The sequence below is a fragment of the Peromyscus leucopus genome, chromosome 15, assembly GCF_004664715.2.
Source record: "Peromyscus leucopus breed LL Stock chromosome 15, UCI_PerLeu_2.1, whole genome shotgun sequence".
Lineage (NCBI taxonomy): Eukaryota > Metazoa > Chordata > Mammalia > Rodentia > Cricetidae > Peromyscus > Peromyscus leucopus.
In genome coordinates this window covers 17,041,769-17,062,750 of record NC_051076.1, presented here as the reverse complement: position 1 = coordinate 17,062,750, position 20,982 = coordinate 17,041,769, and the positions used below count along the sequence as shown (strand labels likewise).

At 40.8% G+C, this 20,982-nt stretch overlaps 1 protein-coding gene across 1 annotated transcript in view; it reads left to right on the top strand.

Annotated features, from left to right (window-relative positions):
• Positions 1-646: 646 nt before the first annotated feature.
• The window catches only part of Dnah14 (dynein axonemal heavy chain 14), a 225,464-nt gene continuing 205,128 nt past the window's right edge, over positions 647-20,982 (top strand). The window contains 9 exon segments of the mRNA XM_037211077.1: positions 647-688; positions 4,867-4,977; positions 8,050-8,245; positions 8,692-8,773; positions 12,004-12,110; positions 12,112-12,151; positions 14,757-14,884; positions 17,366-17,518; positions 20,171-20,286. Of these exon segments, the coding sequence (XP_037066972.1) occupies positions 4,901-4,977; positions 8,050-8,245; positions 8,692-8,773; positions 12,004-12,110; positions 12,112-12,151; positions 14,757-14,884; positions 17,366-17,518; positions 20,171-20,286 (899 nt within the window). The 5' untranslated portion in view covers positions 647-688; positions 4,867-4,900.

Here is a 20,982-nt window from a genome sequence, read left to right as displayed (position 1 = left end):
TATACCTCTTGGATCCACTCCATTGCGTGTACATTGCCTTTTATTAATCTCTTGAGGCTGTTTTGTTTTGTTTGAGATAGAGTCTCACTGATGTCACCCCAGGCTGGTGCTCACATTTGTGATCCTCTCTCCTTAGCCTTGCACGATTTAACAGGTATAGGCACCAGGCTTGGCAATAACAGGGTTTTAAAACACTGAATCATGTCACAGGCTGTGAAAATCAAAAATGGGAGTTCACCATTCAAACTCTCAGATTCTACTATTCACAGCCATGGGTATCTCCCCCAACTGGGCTCTGCTATGGGTTGCCAGAGGTCTAATCCGAAGTGAGAGGGGTCCACTGCACCCACCCCCCCCGCTTGGGCACTTCCGGTACGCACTCGGTCCCACGTTTGCCCCCGCTCCTGGCCCTAGCAACCATTGCGTGAGTGGCCCGCAGGCCTGCGGCCCTTTAGGTCCTGGCTCCCCGAGGCACGAGGCACTTGACCGTTAGCGAGATGGGGTTGGAGCTGTAGGCGCTGACCCCTGCCTGGCCCTGGGTGCTCCTGGGGTGTGCAGTGCTGAGGCAGGAGGAGAAGGAGGAAGAGGAGGAGGAGGAGGAGGAGGAGGAGGAGGAGGAGGAGGAGGGGAGGAGGAGGAGGAGGAGGAGGAGGAGGAGGAGGCCGCCTTGACTGCCACAGCCCACAAGGTAAATGGGCATCTGTCTGACCTGGGCCTCTTTGTGCCCGGGCTCCTTGGGAATTATCCTCACAGGCGTCCCGTCTTCTTCAGAGCAGGAGTTTCCTAGTTGCTTCTGATCAACTAGGCGGTAGTGAACCATCCCCGGACTGAGATTTTAAAGTTTGTTTTTCCCAGTCAGATGCAAATGATGTCTGTGCTCTTAGAGAAGCCTTACCACGGTCTGACATCATCATGCACCCGCTGGTTTGTGCTAGCTCGCGTCTCTGATACTGTGGTACAACATCTCCCAAAAGTAACCTGGGGAAGGAAAGGGTTTTTTTTTTTTGGCTTACATACATATCATGGCGAGGCACCAAGGCAGGAGCCTGCAGGCGGGAACTGAAGCGGAGACCATGGAGGAGCCCTGGCTTGTCCCTCAAGACTTGTTCCTCTTCCTCTCTTCTGCAGCCAGGCCCTCCAGCCTAGGGATGGCTCTGCTCACAGTGGTCCCCAGCCTTTTAGGGATGTCCTGCAGCAGTTGGCAGTCAAGAAAATGCCCCCACATAGGTCCCCAGGACAGTCCAATGGGAGAAGTTCCTCATCTGAGATCCCCCTCCCCCGGGTGTCGAGTCCACAACGGGAGTTAACTATGACAGGGTTTATGTGCACAGATAAAACATGGTTCCTGTACTATTTACCTCAGACACTATAAATTCTGGCTCAGTACCCTGGGACACAGTAGTTGTGTGGGGATAAAGGCAACAGACAAATGAAATAATCCTCTGCGCATGCCCAGCAAAGACAGCCATTGTAGACAGGCTGCTCATTGTTTGGCCTGTGGAAAACTCAAGCTTTGCTTTTGGGAACGTTCTGGAATTTTTTTGCCTAGTTCTCAAGGGCTAGAACTATAGGTTTGTAGCATTGCACAGCTACACCCCCACCCCCACCCCAGACTCCCCCTCCTCCTCCTCCTCTCCCTCCTCCCCCTCCTCCTCCTCCTCCTCCCATACTCTTTTCACAGGCTAGATAAACACCCTTACTACTGAGCTATATCTACAGCCCTCAATTTCTTGATTTTCCAGATAATATTTCCAGATAATGCAAAGATCTTTAAAACACCTTAGTCTGGATCATTTCCTTCCGGACCTCTATGATGTTATTATTTTGGACGTTAATTACATATTTCTCCCTCCTCCTCCCGCCCCTTCTCTCCCCTCCTCGGTTCTTATTACATCACCAAGGTTGGTCTTTAATTCCCAGTCTTCCCGCCTCATCCTCTAGAATTACAAGTACGCACCATCGTGCCCAACTACATCTCCCTTGTGTGTGTATGTTATCCTGTTTGTGGAGCAGGGTGGAGGGGTGGGGGCAGTACACGTGTGTGTACATCCATGTGGAGGTCAGAGGACTAACTGCTTGTTCCCCATTCTAGCTCTTGTTTAAGACAAGCCTTCTCATTGGCCCAGAAGCTTACCAAGAAGGCAGGGCACGCTGTCCAATGAGCTCCAGGGACCCACCTGCTTAGTTTAGTTTTACTTCATGTATTACTTCAATTTGTTACATGTCAACCTTTATTTCATGATCTATGCATTTGAGATTGTATCAATTAACTCCTCACTAGAAAATTGTATATAATTTATGTGTTTACATTTTACTTGATGCTCCCTCCTTCCAAGTTTCCATTGTTCATATTATAATTTTGGTTCTGTGGGTGGATTCCATAATACCTTACATAGGGGCAATTTTGTGTGTAGTCTGGGAATTGAAGCCAGGACCTTGTGCATCCTACTCTACTATTAAACAGTATACCTAGCCTCTTAATATATTTAAACTTATTGTTCTATTTATGAGCCTTTGATGGTGTTTATTGACCTTTACATATGAAAGATAATATTATGCGTCACTTATCCATCTTCCATTCCCTCTACCTTCCTTTCTCCCTTTCTTGATTATTTTATTAGTGTTTATACTATACTTTCTATACTAGTATTTAGATTTTTGCTATTGAAATAAAGGCATAGACATAAGGTTCAGCTCTACAGTCTAAGGCTCAGAGTTGTTTGACTCAGTTCTATATTTAATATATTTATTAATCTATTACTTTCTTCATTCCCAAGTTTTCCCCCTTCTGATCTGTATTGATGGGAATTATTATCATTCATATATGTATATATATATATATATATATATGTATAACACATTACATATATTTTACAAGAAAGGCTTGTGGGTGATATCTTTCCTGAGTTTTACTTGATTGAAAATGTTACAATATTGCTTAAATGAAAATTTGGTTTTGTATAAAATTCTTAAGTTGTTTTTCCCTGAAGAAATGTTCTGACATTTAAATGTTGCCATGGAGATGCACGAGGTTTCCTTGATAAGTTTCATACTTGTCTGATCAAAAGCTGGGGGGAAATACCACTTTTACACTTTAATTAATACCAAGATTAAGCAACTTTTTTTTTTGCTTATTAAATATTTAGTGATTTTGATGAGAGCATAAAGAGATGTCACTCCAAAGTCACAGCAGTTGGAGTAGCTCACTGCTCTGCTGAAGGGGCTGGTAAACAGCAGCTCACAGGTAGCTGGCCTGCACCTGCGTGATAGACCACAAGGCAGGCTCTGACCTGCACCTGCGTTGATGTGGCTCTCTGCAAAGTGACAGTGAATATTCTGAAGCCCATTTGGTGACTCGTGTCACTAATTTTGAATCCCAGTTAAGTGAAATGCTATCCTCCTTATAGTAGCAGGAGTATATAAAAAAATATGTAAAACAGAAGAAGAAGCAGGGGCCAGGGTGGCTCATGTCATTAACCGCAGCACTCAGGAAGCAGGGGCAAGTGGATTTCTGTGACTTCAAGGCCAGCCAGGACTACATAGTGAGACCTTGGCTCAAAAAAAAAAAAAAAAAAAAAAAAAAAAAAAAAAAAGTCTGTGCTCAATTAGTAGAATTTGTTACATTTTTTATCAATCAAAAAATACAGAAACTAACAAATATATACTGAAATAAATGCCCAATTTTGTCTCTTTGTCCACAAAGCTAAAAATATTTACTTTGGTCTGTTTCTGGAAAACTTACCAATTCCTGCTCTGTCACAAGTGCAGACAGACCTTGGTTCGAGGATGGTTCTAACCCAGCCACCACCTCACCCAGCCCCTGGCTCACCCAGCCCCTGCCTCTCGGAGTCTATTTCTTTATCTATTTTGAGATCCCTCAGGTCAGTCTCTTTATCTTATTTTAACATGTGGCCCTGACATCAAACCCTTCAGTTCTCAGCTGTGGAGGATGGCCCTTCTGTGGTGAAATTTGGTACTTTTTAGGTCTCAACTCAACGTTTTGTATACCCATGTCTAGTCATGGCATAGACTGTCCTGTATTGACACTGTAGATGTCAGCTTCATACTCATCAACATTAGCATCTCTAGTATTTCTGTCTCAGTGAGGACTATTCTTGCCTTACTTGATTTACCTGAAGGACAGCTTGTTAGCTAAGACCCTTTTCATCTTACATTGGTTTCTAGGCTTAAATTCTTGACTTTAGTTACAGAATACTTCCCTACATTATCACTTTCTGTGTCTTGTTAGACTTTCCTTAGTAATCAAAAAGATGTACCCTGTTTCCTCTCTCTGCTCCTCCTCTTCACCTTGTGTGTGTGTGTGTGTGTGTGTGTGTGTGTGTGTGTGTTCTACAAGCTAAGCACATATTCTTCCACTGAGTTACTTGCACATTCAGCACAAGATTCCCTTTTCCATATTTTACCCCCTCCCTTTTGTTTTTTTACTATCTGCAGCCGAATGGTAGTATCTGGAAGTGACCTTTTGGTCGTTAGTAAATTCTGAAGTTATTTCAGTAGCTCGAGTCACTGCTGTGTTGACCTTATCAGGTCTTTTTGGTCCTAAGACGTACAATTGTCAGCAGGGATGTAATGAAAACTGAAGTTGGGGTGTAAATAAACCCACCAGTATGAGAAAGGAGAAGTGGTCTTGGAGAGGGATTTGGGGGATCTGGAGATTTATCACAAGAGGTAACTAGCTTAGTGCACATCTGGACGCGATGCTGTGTTCAATAAATGCTTGCACAGTTTGGAATATTATGCTAAGCCTTCTGAGAAATTGACAACTCTGTCTGCAGGTTTGGATATCAATACGAATAGTTCTCAACTTGTCTTATATTAAAAATCCAACGTGGTTTTGTTTTTCAGAGTCAGTTATTTCATATTTCACTTAGAAAACTAGATGGAGACATATATACCCATTGATCTGACAGTTCGAAAACCAGATGCAGATAAGAAGGAACGCAAGCCACGACAAAGGTAAAAATGAGCTATAGTAAAAAGAGGTTTGGTTGCTTGTTTTTCTAGAGTAAAATCTCAACACTGTAGAGCTCCTGGGAAGCCATGGTGGGGTTGTAGCTCAGTTGATAGAGTGCTTGCTTATCTATCCTGCGTGAAACCCAGGCTCAATGTCCAGCATTACCTGGGTGTGGTGGCACTTGACCAATATGCTGGAGGTACAGGCAGAAGGGTCAGAACTTCCAGATTATTTTTGGTTGCATATTGAGTTTAAGTCCAGTATAGGCTGCATAAGACTTCACCTCAACAAACAACCAACCTTAAAATGTCATGAGTGGAGGGGGGACAGTGGGGGGAAGTGAGAACAAGTTATAATGACACATACGTATGAAAAACACCGTGATGAAATCTATTAGCTTGTCCTCTCACCTAAAAGTTAATTTCAAACTGTCATGTGAAGATTTATTGAGGGTTCTGGATTTCAGAAAACCTTGGAGTGACCCAGGTAATACCTTCGTGGGTTGATTTTATCCTGATCTCACCTTATGTCTTCTCGGGTAGCCCCAGTCCACTGCTGAATAATTACATTATTAAAGATAATCAGTGCATGACCATGAGGAAGGTTTCATAACATGAGGGAAATTAAAAAAAAAATCAAAGAAGCATGGAAGAAACAGACTATGTGGATATAGAAGTTCAGCAACAATCTCAAAGCTCTCATAAGACAACCAGAGAAATGAGAAATAGTCAACTTTTACAAGTTAAAAATACCTAACATTTGTAGAAAAAGAAATAGCTCTTGGAAATTAAAAATATAGTGTCAAGTCAGGCATGGTGGAGGCGCACCTTTAATCCCAGCACTCAGGAGTCTGAGGCAGAAGGATATAAATAAATAAATAAATAAATAAATAAATAAATAAATACCATAATATCAGAAATATAGTTGAGTTAGGAAATAGGAGAGGAAGGAAATACATAGTTAACAAAATAAAATGGTCTCAATAAATCTAAAGTATGTTTCTAATAACAATAAACAAAAAAGTTCTAAGTAAAAGGCAAAAGATATGTACAATTTGAAGGGAAACTAGTTAAAAGTAGTTTAAAATAATTTTGAAAATGTCAAATTAGACATAGCTAAAATGCATGTTACGGAAACATCCTGGAAAGTATAAGAACATACCAACAGATGAAAAAGAAAATGATGGGAAAACATGTAAAGACATTATTGTAGTATCAAAAGAAAATATTATCTGCTAGACAAGAAGTCTCTAAAGTAAAAGTGAAGATGAACAAACTGTAACTTTATGATTAAAACATTGACTTCAAAGCCAGGCACAGTGGCATGTGCCTATCATTCCAGAGCTTGGGAGGCAGAGGCAGGAGGATTGTCCTGAAACAGAGGCCAGCCTGGTCTGCATAGTGAGACTCTGTCTCAACACACACACACACACACACACACACACACACACACACACACACACACACACACCAATTATGTGGGCAACAGCTGTTGCAAATGCAAATAGATCTATTTGAAGCAAAAACTGACAAAATAAAGGAAAAATTGGCAAGTTTACCATTTTATTAAGTCATTCTCTTTAGCTGACAGACCAGGCATCAAAGCTAATGATAATATAGAAGACAGAAACAACCAAGTTAGCATCCTTCTTTTAAAGTAGACAGAGACACAGGAAGGATTAGTTGTTGCCCCCCCTTCCCCCCCCCGCCCCAACAACTGCAGGACACAAATGCTCTACCACATTATGTGGAACAGTTACAAAGTGAGCATAGAAAGTCATATGATCATTTAACAAAGTTTTAAAAGTTTAATACATGTGATACACTAATTATGTCAGTAACAAATTAACTAGGAAAAACCCCAAACAATTAGAAATTACCCATTAAAAAAAAAAGTACTCTCCTGAAAATAAAATCTGAAAGCCATCTTGTGAGGATGGAGTGGAGGTGTTAACTAATGTTACATGTTCATAAGAAGGTGGGTAGGTGGGATCAGAGCCTGTCCCTCATATCCTATTCTTCTTTCATGAATTAAGACATGAATAATGCTAATATACTAAGGCATGAATTAAAAGACTGAAAGGCAAAACTTTAACATGTTTTTCTAATGCTTTTAGAGTTTTGTAGTCACCTTGGGTAAGGATGGATTTCCTAAAAATGCAAAACAAACCATAATGGCCAAGATAGGTCAGTTCCATCGAAGCTAAGACTTTGTTTATTACAGTATCTTAAAAAATGTGGAAGTCAAAGTCTACTATAAAAAGTGACCAAGGATTACTGTCCAAAGTTCATAAATAATAGACAAAAGATTACAGGTAGATGTTCCAATGAAGAGGCAACTTTTAAAGACGTTTATAACAAAATGGGGATTTAGAAAGTGCTCAGAAGGGAAGGTTATTAATATAAAAACACCTAATAACATGCCATCAATCCATTCACAGGAGCTGTGCTGTGTGCTCTTGACCTCGGCTTTCTTTCTCGTGTTATTAATTGTTTAATGCGGCAGTAGGCCTGTTTCTCCCGACCTGAGAAATATGTTCAAGGCTTTACAGGACCCCAGATTTCCTGTGCCTTCGAAGTTTGTCTACTGTATAAGTCAGTTGTACTCACTGATTTTTGGATTCTATTATGAAGTCTTCGCCAACTTTTACAATCAATATGGATGGGCTATTTGTTGTGCTTTCCCTGGAGGAAGGCAGTGAAGGAGGAGTACGGCATTTCAGATCATTGTCTCTGCCACTAGCCTAATGGGTGACATTCCTTCATCTCCAAAAATTAAGCCAAGTTTTAAACCTTCAATAATAATGTATAATATTATTTTATGCTAAAACCTGTTAGACCCATTTAGCATTAATTATTTTATGTAAATGTTTAGTTTCGCTTTTCAAATATCTAACAGAACACTGCTCGAAAGGATAGATTGATGTCGTTATAAAGCACAGAGCAAACGTTAATCTTGAATTACAGTGTCTGCCATGTCGTGTGTTAAAAGCAAAGACTCTGTTAGTTAGAGCTGTGGGTTTGAGACCGTGGGCAGCCTTTCTTCTTCTTCTCACTATTCTTTTGTCGTCTTAGACGTTTAAGACCTAAAGACCAAAGGTGCAAAGATGGCACGTCATCAGAGAGCCAGCCAGCCAAGGTCCCGGCGAAGAGAATGTCCTCCGAGTCCGTGAAAACAGAGGGAGCAGAGGGCATCTACGAAGATTACTATCCAGGCATGGCCTTTACATGTCCTTCAACTGTAGCCCTTCCTTTCAAACTAGGAGCTTTGGTGTCCACCTAGTTCCATGAGGTACAGCAGGTGGAAACGCCTCCAAATGTGAAACCGCTTCTTAAAAGCATCATACTCTAAATGCTGATACAGATAATGATGAAAATAACAGGAATGCCCCCAGCACCACCAAGGATGCCTGATGTCTCTGATCTTTTCATAGTGTGATCACCATGAACTGTAAGACCTTAAAATGCAACAGTATTTTCTTAAGTCTTCACTGCTTCCTGGGTGTTGTCTCTCCCTGTCTCTCTGTCTCTCTCTCTTTCCCTCCCTCCCTCCCTCCCCCCCTCTCTGACTCATAACTACTAGTATCCTGATTGCTCTGCACACACCCCTTTTCAGTCCTCCTTTGTCTTTGTTCAAATTCTACCATATCCAGTGTGTCAGTTTTTGACCGCTCTGTTCTCTGTGTAGCTCTTCATGTCCCCGGTTTATAAACTCAGGCCTGTCTGCAGTACTGGCCTCCTGAGAGTTTCACTGTAGGGTTCCTCCCTGCTGTGTCCTCTAGAACTGGTCGGTCCTCAGGTATCTTCTCCCAGGACTTCTTTCCCACTGGCAGCCCACTGAGCACGTGGAGGTGCTGTGTAAACAGCCTTCTCTAAAAACGAATCCCCACGCAGAAGCCTCTTGAGCGGTCACCACTACAGGCAGCGAGTTCCAGGACAGGCTCCAAAGCTACACAGAGAAACCCTGTCTCTCTCTCTCTCTCTCTTTCTCTCTCTCTCTCTCTCTCTCTCTCTCTTTCTCTCTCTCTCATGACCTAGATAAGATGGAACTACAATCAATTCGAACAATATCAAGCAAGAAACACATACTAAAATCCAGAGAAGTCTAGAGCGTAGGTAAATGGTATGTTACAAAGATCATCCCAAAAGGTATCCTATCCTAAAGAACCTAAATCTAATAATTAATATGTTATATCTAAGATATTATATATATACTAAGTTGTAACTATAACTGCTAGTCTTCGATCCCATCAAAGACCTGAGAAGGAATATAATGGTACCTGAGAAATGGTAGATGGATGCAAGCAACTTTCAGGAATCTTGCAAGAGTAGACAGAGACAGCTGGCAGCCTGGACAGTCACCTAATGTTTCTTAACATTGTTGGTGCATTCAAATTGGCTACAGGCCTAGAGTATTTGACAGATTATTTTCAGAAGCAGGAATTCTGAAAGACCATCTTACCCTGTCTTGGCAGAGTACAGTGGTCGCTTTCCTTGTGTCCAGAAAGAAAGAACAGCATTCGTACTGTCAGCAGTCCAGGCAAGGGCAGTTCTTTGCCCAGTAGGCCATTTTGTGCCACATTCTCCAGCTACATAGGTTGTTTCCAGGTTTTGGATATTATGAATAGTGCTGCTATGAACATAGCTGAGCATGTATCTTTATGGTATGAATCAGCATTTCTTGGGTATATGCCCAAGAGTGGTATGGCTGGGTCTTGAGGTAGATTGATTCCCAATTTTCTGAGAAACCGCCATACTGAACCACAATGGATGTACAAGTTTGCACTTCCACCAGCAGTGGAGGAGTGTTCCCTTTGCTCCACATCCTCTCCAACATTGACTGTCATTGGTGTTTTTGATCATAGCTATTCTGATGGGTGTAAGGTGGTATCTCAGAGTCATTTTGATTTGCATTTCTCTGATGACTAAGGATGCTGAGCATTTCCTTAAATGACTTTCAGCCATTTGAGATTCTTCTTTTGAGAATTCTCTGTTTAGCTCCTTAGCCCATTTTTAAACTAGATTTTTCAGTATTTTGATGTCTACTTTCTTGAGTTCTTTATATACTTTGGAGATCAGTCCTCTGTCAGATGTGGGGTTGGTGAAGGTCTTTTCCCATTCTGTAGGCTGTCTTTTTGTCTTATTGACCGTGTCTTTTGCCCTACAAAAGTTTTCAGTTTCAAGAGGTCCCATTTATTAATTGTTGCTCTCAGTGTCTGTTCTGCTGGTGTTATATTTAGGAAATGGTCTCCTGTGCCAATGCGTTCAAGAGTACTTCCCACTTTCTCTTCTATCAAGTTCAGTGTAACTGGATTTATGTTGAGGTCTTTGATCCATCCGGACTTGAGTTTTGTGCATGGTGACAGATATGGCTCTATTTGTAATCTTTTACATGTTGACATCCAGTTACACCAGCACCATTTGTTGAAGATACTTTCTTTTTTTCCATTGTATGGTTTTGACTTCTTTGTCAAAAATCAGGTGTTCATGTGTGTGGATTAATGTCAGGGTCTTCAATTTGATTCCATTGGTCTGTATGTCAGTTAAAAAATACTTTTTAAGACTGTGTCATAGATATTGCCTATAGTTGCTTAAATGTTAGGGGTTTAGATGTAGAAATTTGAGGAGATCTGGGATGTAACAGAAGGGCATAGCATCAAGCAAGTGTCAGTTTAGGAATATTGAAATGGAGAAGGCGATCTCTGTAGAGCCAAAGTTACAAGTTAACTGAGTGACCAAGCAATTGGATTCTAGTGAAATGCTGGAGTGTATGATGTAGCAAAAAGCCAGGAACTTGAAAAGAGTAGGATTTTATTTTTATTTTTAAAGGGCACAAATTGTTTTGGAAGTGGTGAGTAGGGAGTGATAATGAAAACAAACCCACTTTCCAATCTGGGCTCCATGGAGCATGAGACTATAAACAGCTGCCGTTTGAGAGAGTCCTTAGGGAAGGACTACAGCGTACAACTCGGTCTCCTCTAACCGGTCCAGGGAAGCCGACATCCCCTCATTGTCCATCACCTGGGCAGTGCTTTGCTGTCCTGTGGTTTCTTCTGCCTTAACTTCTCATCCTCCTCCAAAATTCAAAGCCTTGCCATCTCTTGCCATCTGATTGTGTCTCTCAGCATCTGGAACGGATGAGCTCAGGCGTCTCCTCTGAGCAGACAAGTCCCCTAAGGGGGACTAAAGGCGGCAGTGGCACTTGATGAGATGCAATGGTCACATCTACACTCACTTGTTTTGTTTGCAGTTAGGGTATTTTGTCACTGACTCAGTTCTAGCTCAGCGCCTTTGCTGCAGAGGTATTTGTTAAACGTGAAAGAACAAATAAAATGGCTTCTAAAGAGTCCTCTTGCCACCAATTCCCTCGGTCTTCATATTGTAACCCACCATAAGTAAGTCCTAGAAATATGAGCAATACCCTTCTTACCCTTCTGCATTCGTATTTAAATATATTCTGTATGGGTCCCAAGTTAAAGTTAATCAAAAGATGTCTTTCCTGCGAGTGTTCACTCATACTCTAAAGTTGTGCTCTATTGATAAAATGGTCACGCAGGGCAGCCAGCATCCACCTTAGCAAGGACTGTAATGGTATTGACTAACGTCATCCTTATAAGTGCCTACCGGTCTTACTGTAGCCAGGGGTGGAGTGTGGAAGAGGAGAAGAATGAGGTCATTATGAAAAGTTGTCACTGTCATTAGCCTCTATTCCAAGAGGCTCCCACACCTCCCTGGCCTACACGGTGGCCTCATCATTAAGAACACCCTCTAGGCAAGGGCAGGGGTTGTTTGTATCCCTCCCACACTTTACCTCCTCCTTTCAAAGGGAGGGAAGGGAAGGCAGGCATGCTACTTGCAAAGGAAAACAGCTACAAGAGTAGCGTGTGCTCCTGTGAACCCAGGTGCCTTGGCTCAGCATGTGCCCCTAGTGCCTCATGTGATAACTGAGTGTATTGCTTGGTATGTGAATTACTATGGTGTTATTAGAGCTCATAGTAGATACTCAGTTCATAATGTTTTTCCTCGAAGGTTACCTTGAAGAAAAGTTCAGTCAACAATGTTTAATGGCTTCAAAATCAGTTGTCCCCGAGAGAAGGAAATCAAAAGAAAAAGAGGAACAAAGTTTTACCCACACAAAAAGCGAAGAAAGCCCTCTTTAAATTGTATGACAGGGCAGGTATGTTGCAGTCCTGCCCCAGACTATCGAAAGCAATGCATGCTTGCAAGCTTTCCATGGTTTTCATGCTCATGTTGGACACTGACCCTCATGGAAAAGAAAAAGTGTGGCTGAGTCTTGCATGTTTGATACCTTAAAGAATTGCTCATTCTTCTGTTATTTTTGAAACTTAACAATAGCATTAAAATTGACAAGGTATTCAGTGATTATGTCCTTACTGAAGATACTCTGGTTATAGTTTTAGAACTCCATGCAGGATAAAGTATAGCTTTGTTTTATGCTTCTAGTAAAAATTGTATGGTGTGTGTGTGTGTGTGTGTGTGCGTGTGCACGTGCGTGTGAGTGTGCGTGCGTGCAGGGGGGGCGTGGGTAGGGGGCGGTTACCACAGGGTCTTGCACATGCTAGGCAAGCATTCCACCATCTAGCTTGATTGTCAGCCTATGGTTTTCTTAACAAAGACTCACTATGTAGTTCAAGCTGGCCTTGAAATTTAGATCTCCTGCCTCAAACTCTGGAATTACAGGTCTGCACTACCTGGTAGATTTGAGATTTATATCTTTATCTGATACAATGATTAAATGCCCAAATAGTTAAACACATTTTCCCATGAACATTTTGACACTTTCTTTATATTTGAAATTGCTATTTTAATATCATAAATCTTGTAAAGGAAACTTTCCTGTTTCTTACTAGAACACCATGACCCAGAGAGAAATTTATCATCAGAACCCCTTATTCACACAGGACCATCCAGATTTCTCAGTATCTCAGCAGAAACCCCTGCATCTGTGCAGATTTGGCCTCCCTTGAGTGCTGGGGGTCCTGCAACTTCTTCTAATCAGTGGAATGATTGACTGTCTTCTCCTGGGGGAATAGTGCATTGTGTCAGGGTCTGTCTTGCTAGCAGATTTAGTCTAGTCTCTTTTGCTGGCTTTGAGGAAACAGTGAAGAGTTTTTATCTTAGTTCTGGTGCTGTTTTATAAAATAGCACAAGTTCCATTTGATTGTTAGCAAAGGAATTGTTTTATTCAGATGCCATGTATGACTTCTGGTAGGCCTGAAATACAGAATTCCGTTTTGGGATTGCTGGCCCTGCTGGCACACCCTGTGTGCTTTTCCAAAGCTCCTGTGATTGGTTCTGTTGTTTAATAAGGAACTTTCACACAGCAGAGTAAATAGTCAATAGAGAGAAGAAAGAGCTCACAGAATGGGAGAAAACATTTTCAAACTGTTCACTGGACACGAGGCCATTTCCAGAATATACAAGAAACAAAAAACAAACAAAAAAAAAACCCTCAGGAGCCACCTGCCAGTGAGCAAATGGGCAACTATCTGAATAGTCACAACAAAAGGTATAAAATGCAAACAAGTGTGTGGAAATTGTTACACACCACTAATCATCAGGGAAATTTAAATAAGAAACACAACAAGAGACCATTGCACACCAATCAGAACAGTGAAAGAAATTACAAGAACTAGCAAGGACGTGGAGAAAGGAGAGTGGTCCACTGCCAATGGGTGTGTAAGTTCCTACAGTCGTGGTGAAGGACAAGGCAGAGGGAGACGAAGAGAACGTGAGTCACAAAAACTGACATTTTCTGAAGCTCCGCAGAGGAGTTTGACAATTCCCAACACAGGGAAGTGTTTAAGGAGAGGGAACTGGTAATGACTGGTCTGGTCATGGTAATGACATGACTGTCACATATATGTATTGAATTATCACATTGTGCCCCTACAAATGTGTACACTGTGAAACTTAATTTCAAAACTGAAAAAAGTATAAAATGAAGTTTAAGGGGTAGTCTTCGTAACATGGGAAATAGAAACAAAAACAAAACACAAAGATTATGTCAAGGAGCAGGAAATTATTATCTACCAGCAAAGAGATCAAGACATAGGGCTTGGAAGAAGTTTGGGGAGTGACTGTCCTCGGGAAGAATGCCTCCAACCCACACTGCTTTCTCGGATCCTACGACTTCTGGTCCAAGATCTTAGGCCTTAATCAAGAAAGGCTTTGACTGGCCCTGATCTAGTATTTCCTGTGGCTTTTGATCTATGATCATGTAATTAAACCCTTTGTGACATCTGTCTGTCTGTCTGCCTGTCTTTCTTGACACTGCTCATAGTTTACTTCATATTTTCTTATCCACAAATCCATTTCAGTTTTGGAATACATTTCAAGCAAAGTAAGAGATCAGTAAGTGTGGACACTGTATACGTCATCCCTAAAGGTCCAGTGGACAGGCCACTAGCAGGAGTTTCATGTTCGTATGTATTTATCTCCACCTTCCTTGTTGTGTGTTTGTGGTGTGTGTGTGTACGTGCTTATGTGGATGTGTGCATGTATGCAAGCGGGCACATGTGCACATTATATGCAAATTGTGCTATCTTTCTTGAGTAGACAAATAATGGGTTTCCTTTTGAGCGCCTGTTAAAGCTTAGTTTAAAGCTATTCTTTCTTTAATTGCATAGTATCTGTTAACTTCTACAACTTACCATTTAAATTTTCTATTTATAGAAAAATTTGTAATAGTGTATATTACTACTAAATGATGATGCCTATACTTGTACTTGTATTGAACTTTAAAAAACTTTCTCCACCAGAACCAGAAGAGCATGATGCCATAAAACATATTATTAGGCTAAGAGAAAAGCTTGAATGGAAAACTCCAGTACTTCCACGTAATTTGAAATATCTTCCTAAGGTTGTCCCTCCGAAGCGCAGTCTAAAGGTGCGATTCTACCTTATGCAATTTCAACTATTAAAAATTAAAATTTGAAACTATCTTTTATTAATCTATTGTAACTATCACATCAAAGCTCACTGATGACATATTACAGTAATTGTTGGCAAATATAAAAGAATCAACATAATTTATTTCACCTACTTAAAGAATAAAGATAAAGCAGGACAGTTTTGTCTATAATACATCTCTAGTCTGTCCCCCCAACTCTTCCCATTGGGTTCACAGGAAAGTGCCCCATCTCCCTTAAATTGGAATCTACTTTTGGGTGTCTGTTACTTTGTGATTTTAAAAAAGAAATAAAAGGAACTTGTTTAAGAACTTACCAGAAATTCATGTTCTCATCTGCACACTAGGCCAACTGAATAAGAAATGGTGAAAGTGAGGCCAGTTGTTTGTTTTCTTGGTAAACTGCTACGTGATTAAGAACCACTGTTCCAAACCCTGGGTTAGGTTTTTTCCTTTAAAGGGCCATATAACAAGTATTTTAGTCTTCATAGGTCACGTGAGCTCTGTTGCAAGGAAGCACTCATTCTGTCACTGTGCACAAGACTGTTGGTATACAGTACACAACAAATGGATATGTCTGTATGTCAATAAAACTTTATTTATAAAAACAGATACCTGACCCGGGCATAGTTTGCCAATCCCCGCTCTAGATGGTTACTCTAAGGACAAAAGGTCTTTTGATCGTTGTTCATAGTCAACATAAGGTGACTAGAAGTTCATTCATAAATTAGATTCATGTAGTTTTGTTTGTTTCGGTTTTTGTTTTTTTGAGACAGGGTTTCTCTATGTAGCTTTTGGTGCCTGTCCTGGATCTCACTCTGTAGACCAGGCTGGCCTTGAACTCACAGAGATCCGCCTGCCTCTGCCTCCCAAGTGTGGGATTAAAGGTGTGCACCACCACTTCCTGGCTTGTAGTTTTGAATCTCTGTCTTGAGCAATCTATTTTGTCTTGAGCAAGTTTCTACTCTCTCTGAGCTTTATAGTTTCTTTGACCCTGAAACTGAGATAATGGGAATTATTCTAGAGAGCTGTGAAGATTAAATGGAAAAAGAATGTGCTGTAGTATCAGGTAGATTGTGGACATAGTGTGTTTGAAAGTGCAAAACAAAACTCTAGCTGTGCATAGGTGCTTTGGATCTTTGAGTAAATTATACTTAATTTGTATGCAAAAAAACTTGATAATTCTATCTACACCAAGTTTCTAATAACCTTAGAAAACAGAATTAAAACAAAAATGGTTTAATTGGTCAAAAAGCTACAATAAAGCTCATCGCTTGGCTAGTCACTAGGCTGTCTCATTTCCTCTTTTTTTTTTTTTTTTTTTTTGTTTTTCAAGACAGGGTTTCTCTGTGTTGTTTTGGTTCTTGTTCTGGATCTCCCTCTGTATACCAGGCTGGCCTCAAACTCACAGAGATTCTCCTGGCTCTGCCTCCTGAGTGCTGGGATTAAAGATGTGCGCCACTACCACCCAGCTCTCATTTTCTCTGATTTTCAGGATTTAAGTTTATTTTTGAAGGTTTCTTAATACAAGTTATAATTGGAGCCAAAATAAGAAAGCAAATAGCTACCACAATGGAAACACTTTTCAAAAAAGAAAATAATGTAAAAACTGTAAAACTGAATCCAAAGTCTAAAACCACAGTAAATGGAAATAGTTTTGGTGCACTTGATTCAGTAGTTTTTGAGAGTATCACCAAATTACTAAATTACACTTTTAATAAAGTGACTGAAATTATTAAATTCAATTTTCATATGATTAAAAAATTTTATTGATAAAAGTGCACATTTCAAAGCTAAAAGAAAATAGCTTTAGAATTTACACTTTACATTTTCTCAGTGGACGCTAGCCAATTTCTCAATACTTCCAAGTAAATGAGACAGGAACTTTAGCACTTACTATAGAAGCTTCAGGTGTGAGTTTAAAGTCACACTTGGATTCCAGTTCCTACTTTGTTATTTCGTGAGTCTATGACCTTTCTCAAGTTAGAGGATCCACAATAATATTAATTCCTACATGTGCTTAATTCTTGGTCTCTTTAAAGTTGTTGGAGGCATCATCGTCCAGATAACATGTGTAAAGGGCTCACTGCTTATTGTGTGTGACCTACTTAGAATGCTGCCACAGCTATTAGAATATGGACCCCCATACAATCGGTGCAAATAGTAAGCTTGGTATCCAGAATGCAATATGACACACTTATTAACAGTCTATCATAGAGTTCATAGCGAGTACATGGATGAATATTTCTAAACATTTTATCACTGTATTATGTTTAAGGATGAAAATGAAATGTCTTAACCCTTTCATAAGATTAGTCTAATTGAACTTGAATTAGGCATGGTTTGAGGTTAATTTTCCTCACTGATACTATCCTATTTTGACTGTCTTAACATTGTTTCCACTGAGTCTGTTTAGTCATTTAATTAATTACTTTAGTCAAAGTTTTTTCTTCTTCTGAGGAACCTTTGAAAGATGATGGTGAATTCATATACTGCCTTCCTCTGGAGAACACCAAAGGCATCTTCAATGAGTATGACCTTCAAGCAGTCTCTGCCTACAAAGCTAAAAACTGCAAAGTATTTTGGATGATTACTGCTTCATTTGTCTCAAAGGTACCGTAAAATATATATGTTCAGCTTTATGAATTACCTCAGAAAATATTACCAATTGGGGCAATGCACTACACACCTTGTAATCCCAGTAGTGGGGAGACAGAGGCAGGAAGATTGTAACCTGAAGTATGCATAATGAGACCCTACCAAAAAAACAAGAAGAGAGGAAAATAAAAGTAACCAATTTAGGACTTATTTTTAATGTAGCAATTGTTTTACTTATTTATAATTAAAACGTAATTCTATCATTTCCCCCTTTCGCCCCTCCAGCCCTTCCCATGTTCCATCCCTTCAACTCCCCCATGTTTTCCCTTACTCCCCTCTCAAATCCATGACCCTTTTTTCTTTATTATCCTTTAACTCTCCCTCACTCAGCCGTTGTTCGGTGCCTAGAGGTTGGACCTGATATATATCCCCGTTCCATGTTGGTGGTGTCCTTTTTGCAGCCTATTTTTGCAGAATCATGACTGCAGCTTCCCTGTGGTTTCTAGGACCCATACTCTCTCAGCAGATTCCTGCTCTTCTGACTCTCGCAGTCTTTCCAGCCCCTCTTCCGCGATGTCCCTGAACCTTAGGTTAGGTGCAGGAGTCGTGCTGTTGATATACTATCCATTGACGCAGGACACCCCACGATCAGTTGGTCTCTGCATTTTGACCGGTTGTGGTTTTCTGTAATGGTCTCTGTGTGACAAAGAGAAGCTTCCTTAATGCTGCGTGAGAGCGACATTTGCCTGTGGATATAAGGACAATCATTTAGAATGCAGGTGGGAATTGTGCCAAGCTAATCAAGTCCCTCTAGTAGCTTCTCTTCTAAGATCCACCCCCTCACTAGCCCTAGATATTTGACTGGGTTGCCAGTACCAGGTGTATTTTCTCTCCTGTTGAATAGGCCTTAAGTCTAATTAGAGAGCTGTTGGCTATCACCATGATATGAAGGCCACTGCTTCCCTTTAGGGACATCATGCCATGCTGGTCACTGTTGTGGTTCACAGGCACCACAGCTAAGGAGAACTGTTGATTGCTTGTCTCCTTGAACAGCTTGTATGACCCTTTCTGGCACTGTGGGAGCTAGTCCTCAGGAAGGAGACCTGAAGGCTGGACTCAGCTTGAATCTTCTGAAACCTGTCTTTAGCAATAGGGATATATCACCAACCTTTGGGAGGACACCAAGGACAACTGTGGTAGCCTATGCTGTTTTGAGTCTCTTGGACTCCCCTGACCAACAATTTGAAAGGTGGTTTCTCCTGCCTAATGCTGGGTTTTTTTTAAAGATGGTCTATGTCTCCTGGAGGGAGCATCGTCAGCCCAAGTGACGTAAAACCCATGTCTATATGTATGTATATACATACAGTTGTATGTCTTATATCTAATTTTAGGCACATATGAAACAATATGATTTATTTCTTTGTGCCTTGGAGAAACCAGTCAATTTAAGAAGTTAATGTTTAAGAAACAGCTTGTGGGGCTGGAGAGATGGTTTCAAAGGTTAAGAGCTTTGACTGTTCTTCTAGAGGACCCAAGTTCAATTCCCAGCACCCACATGGCAGCTCACACCTGTCTGTAACTCCAGTTTTGGGGGACCCGACATCCATGGCAAAACCACAAATGCACATAAAAATAAAATATATTTTTAAAAAAGAAACAGCTTGGGAGAAAATTATTTAATAATAAAATTTTTCTTCTTTTTGGTACATATTTAAGTTTAAGAATTAAGTTGGAAGGAGTTTTTCACCTCTTAAATGCTTCATTAATATTTTATGTAATTTTTAAAGTGAAAACTAGAAAACAGGCATTTGTTAGTGAAATAGGAATGATAAATAATATTTATTTTGAGTGTGTGTATATGTGTGTGCTTGGGAGTTCTTCAGGAGCCAGCCACTTTGTCTTTCATGATAGGGGAGACAGGATCTCCCACTGGCCTGGACTCACCAAGTGAGTGGGCTGACTGGCCAGCAAGCCCCAGGGAGATCCACCTCTCTCCAGCTCTCCAGCGCTGGGATTGCAAGTCCACGCCACCACACGCAGCTTTTTTATACGGGCTCTGGGCTTGAACTCAGGTCCTCATGCTCCTGTGACAGGTACTTTACCAGTGGAGCGATTGTTCCAGCTCAGTGAAGAATACTTTTCTTGTGTATTTGTCAGAAACTTCAGGACCAGACATAGAAATCCTTCCATTATATACCTAGCATGGGATACCACAAGCTATAATTAATCCATTTTGATCATCTGTTTAATAACCATCTGTTTTTATTTTTCTGCCCTCCCAACAATCCAACTAAAATCAACTCAACAGTATGCTCCTGAAGGACCCCCCACCCAGGACTTCCTGTGTGCAAGGCAGGCATCCTAGAGATGAATCCTATCCTCAGCCATATCATAACAATTTACACAAAATATGAAGAGTGTGAGACAGAAAACTTGTCAAGTTATTTGTAAAAACATCTCCGGATAGAGAGGAAGTTTTTCCTGTTCATTCTGCAGAGCACAAGAGAGCGGGCAGGAGAAAATGCCAAGTGTGCAGCCGTGTGCAGAGGGCATTCAGATTCAGGGACAGACGGGGCGGGAGAGGAGTGGAGGGTGCAAGGTGAATACGGGCCTTCTCAGCACCCTGAAAACAGAAGTCAAGTCACAGTTTGTGCTTTGTAATTGCAGATCACTAAAACAGGCACCAACATGGAAGAAGTGGAGCTCATCCCTACTCTGGACTGGCTTTCGGAGAGACATCGCTTCTACTTACTGCTACAGTTTAAGATATTTTACAACTTCCGGTGAGATGGACGCAAAGGAAATCAACACTTGGTAGTTTGTGTTATAAGATTGCCCCGTGGCCTCTGATTCCACTAGAGTGATGCTGCTCCCGGGGCACTAAGGAGGATGGGCTGTTCCACAGTGTGTTTTAGACTAAGGAACTTGAATCATTTAAGGACTTTTTTTTTTTTTAATTTTAGTCTTTTCTGGATAAATGTTATAAAAACTGATGCTTTATTGTCAAACATGATTGAATATTCTCTATTGATTTACTTTTTCTTCATGCCTTTCATATTAATGAATACCTATTGAGCATCCAAGAAGGGCCAAGAATTATTCTAGATGCTGGGTAACTGTATTAAACAAATCAATTAGCCTGCTCTTTAAAATTCTGATTTAAAGTGTGTGAGAAACAATAAACAAACACATGAACATGTAGGATGCCAGGGGACAGAAAACATTATGAAGGAAAATAGAGAAGAGGAAAGGCCCTGGGGCAGGCGACTGAATCAAATGCGTTCTTGGAGTTTTTACCTAGCTGTAAGATACTTTACATTCATCTCACTGCAATAGGAGTTACACTGTTGCTTTTTTTAATTATTATTTTAATTAGATTCATTTATTTTATATTCCGGGAGGAGTTTCCCCTCCTTCCTCTCCTTCCAGTCCCTCCCCCTCTTCCCCCCACATCTACTCCTCCTCCATTTCTGTTCAGA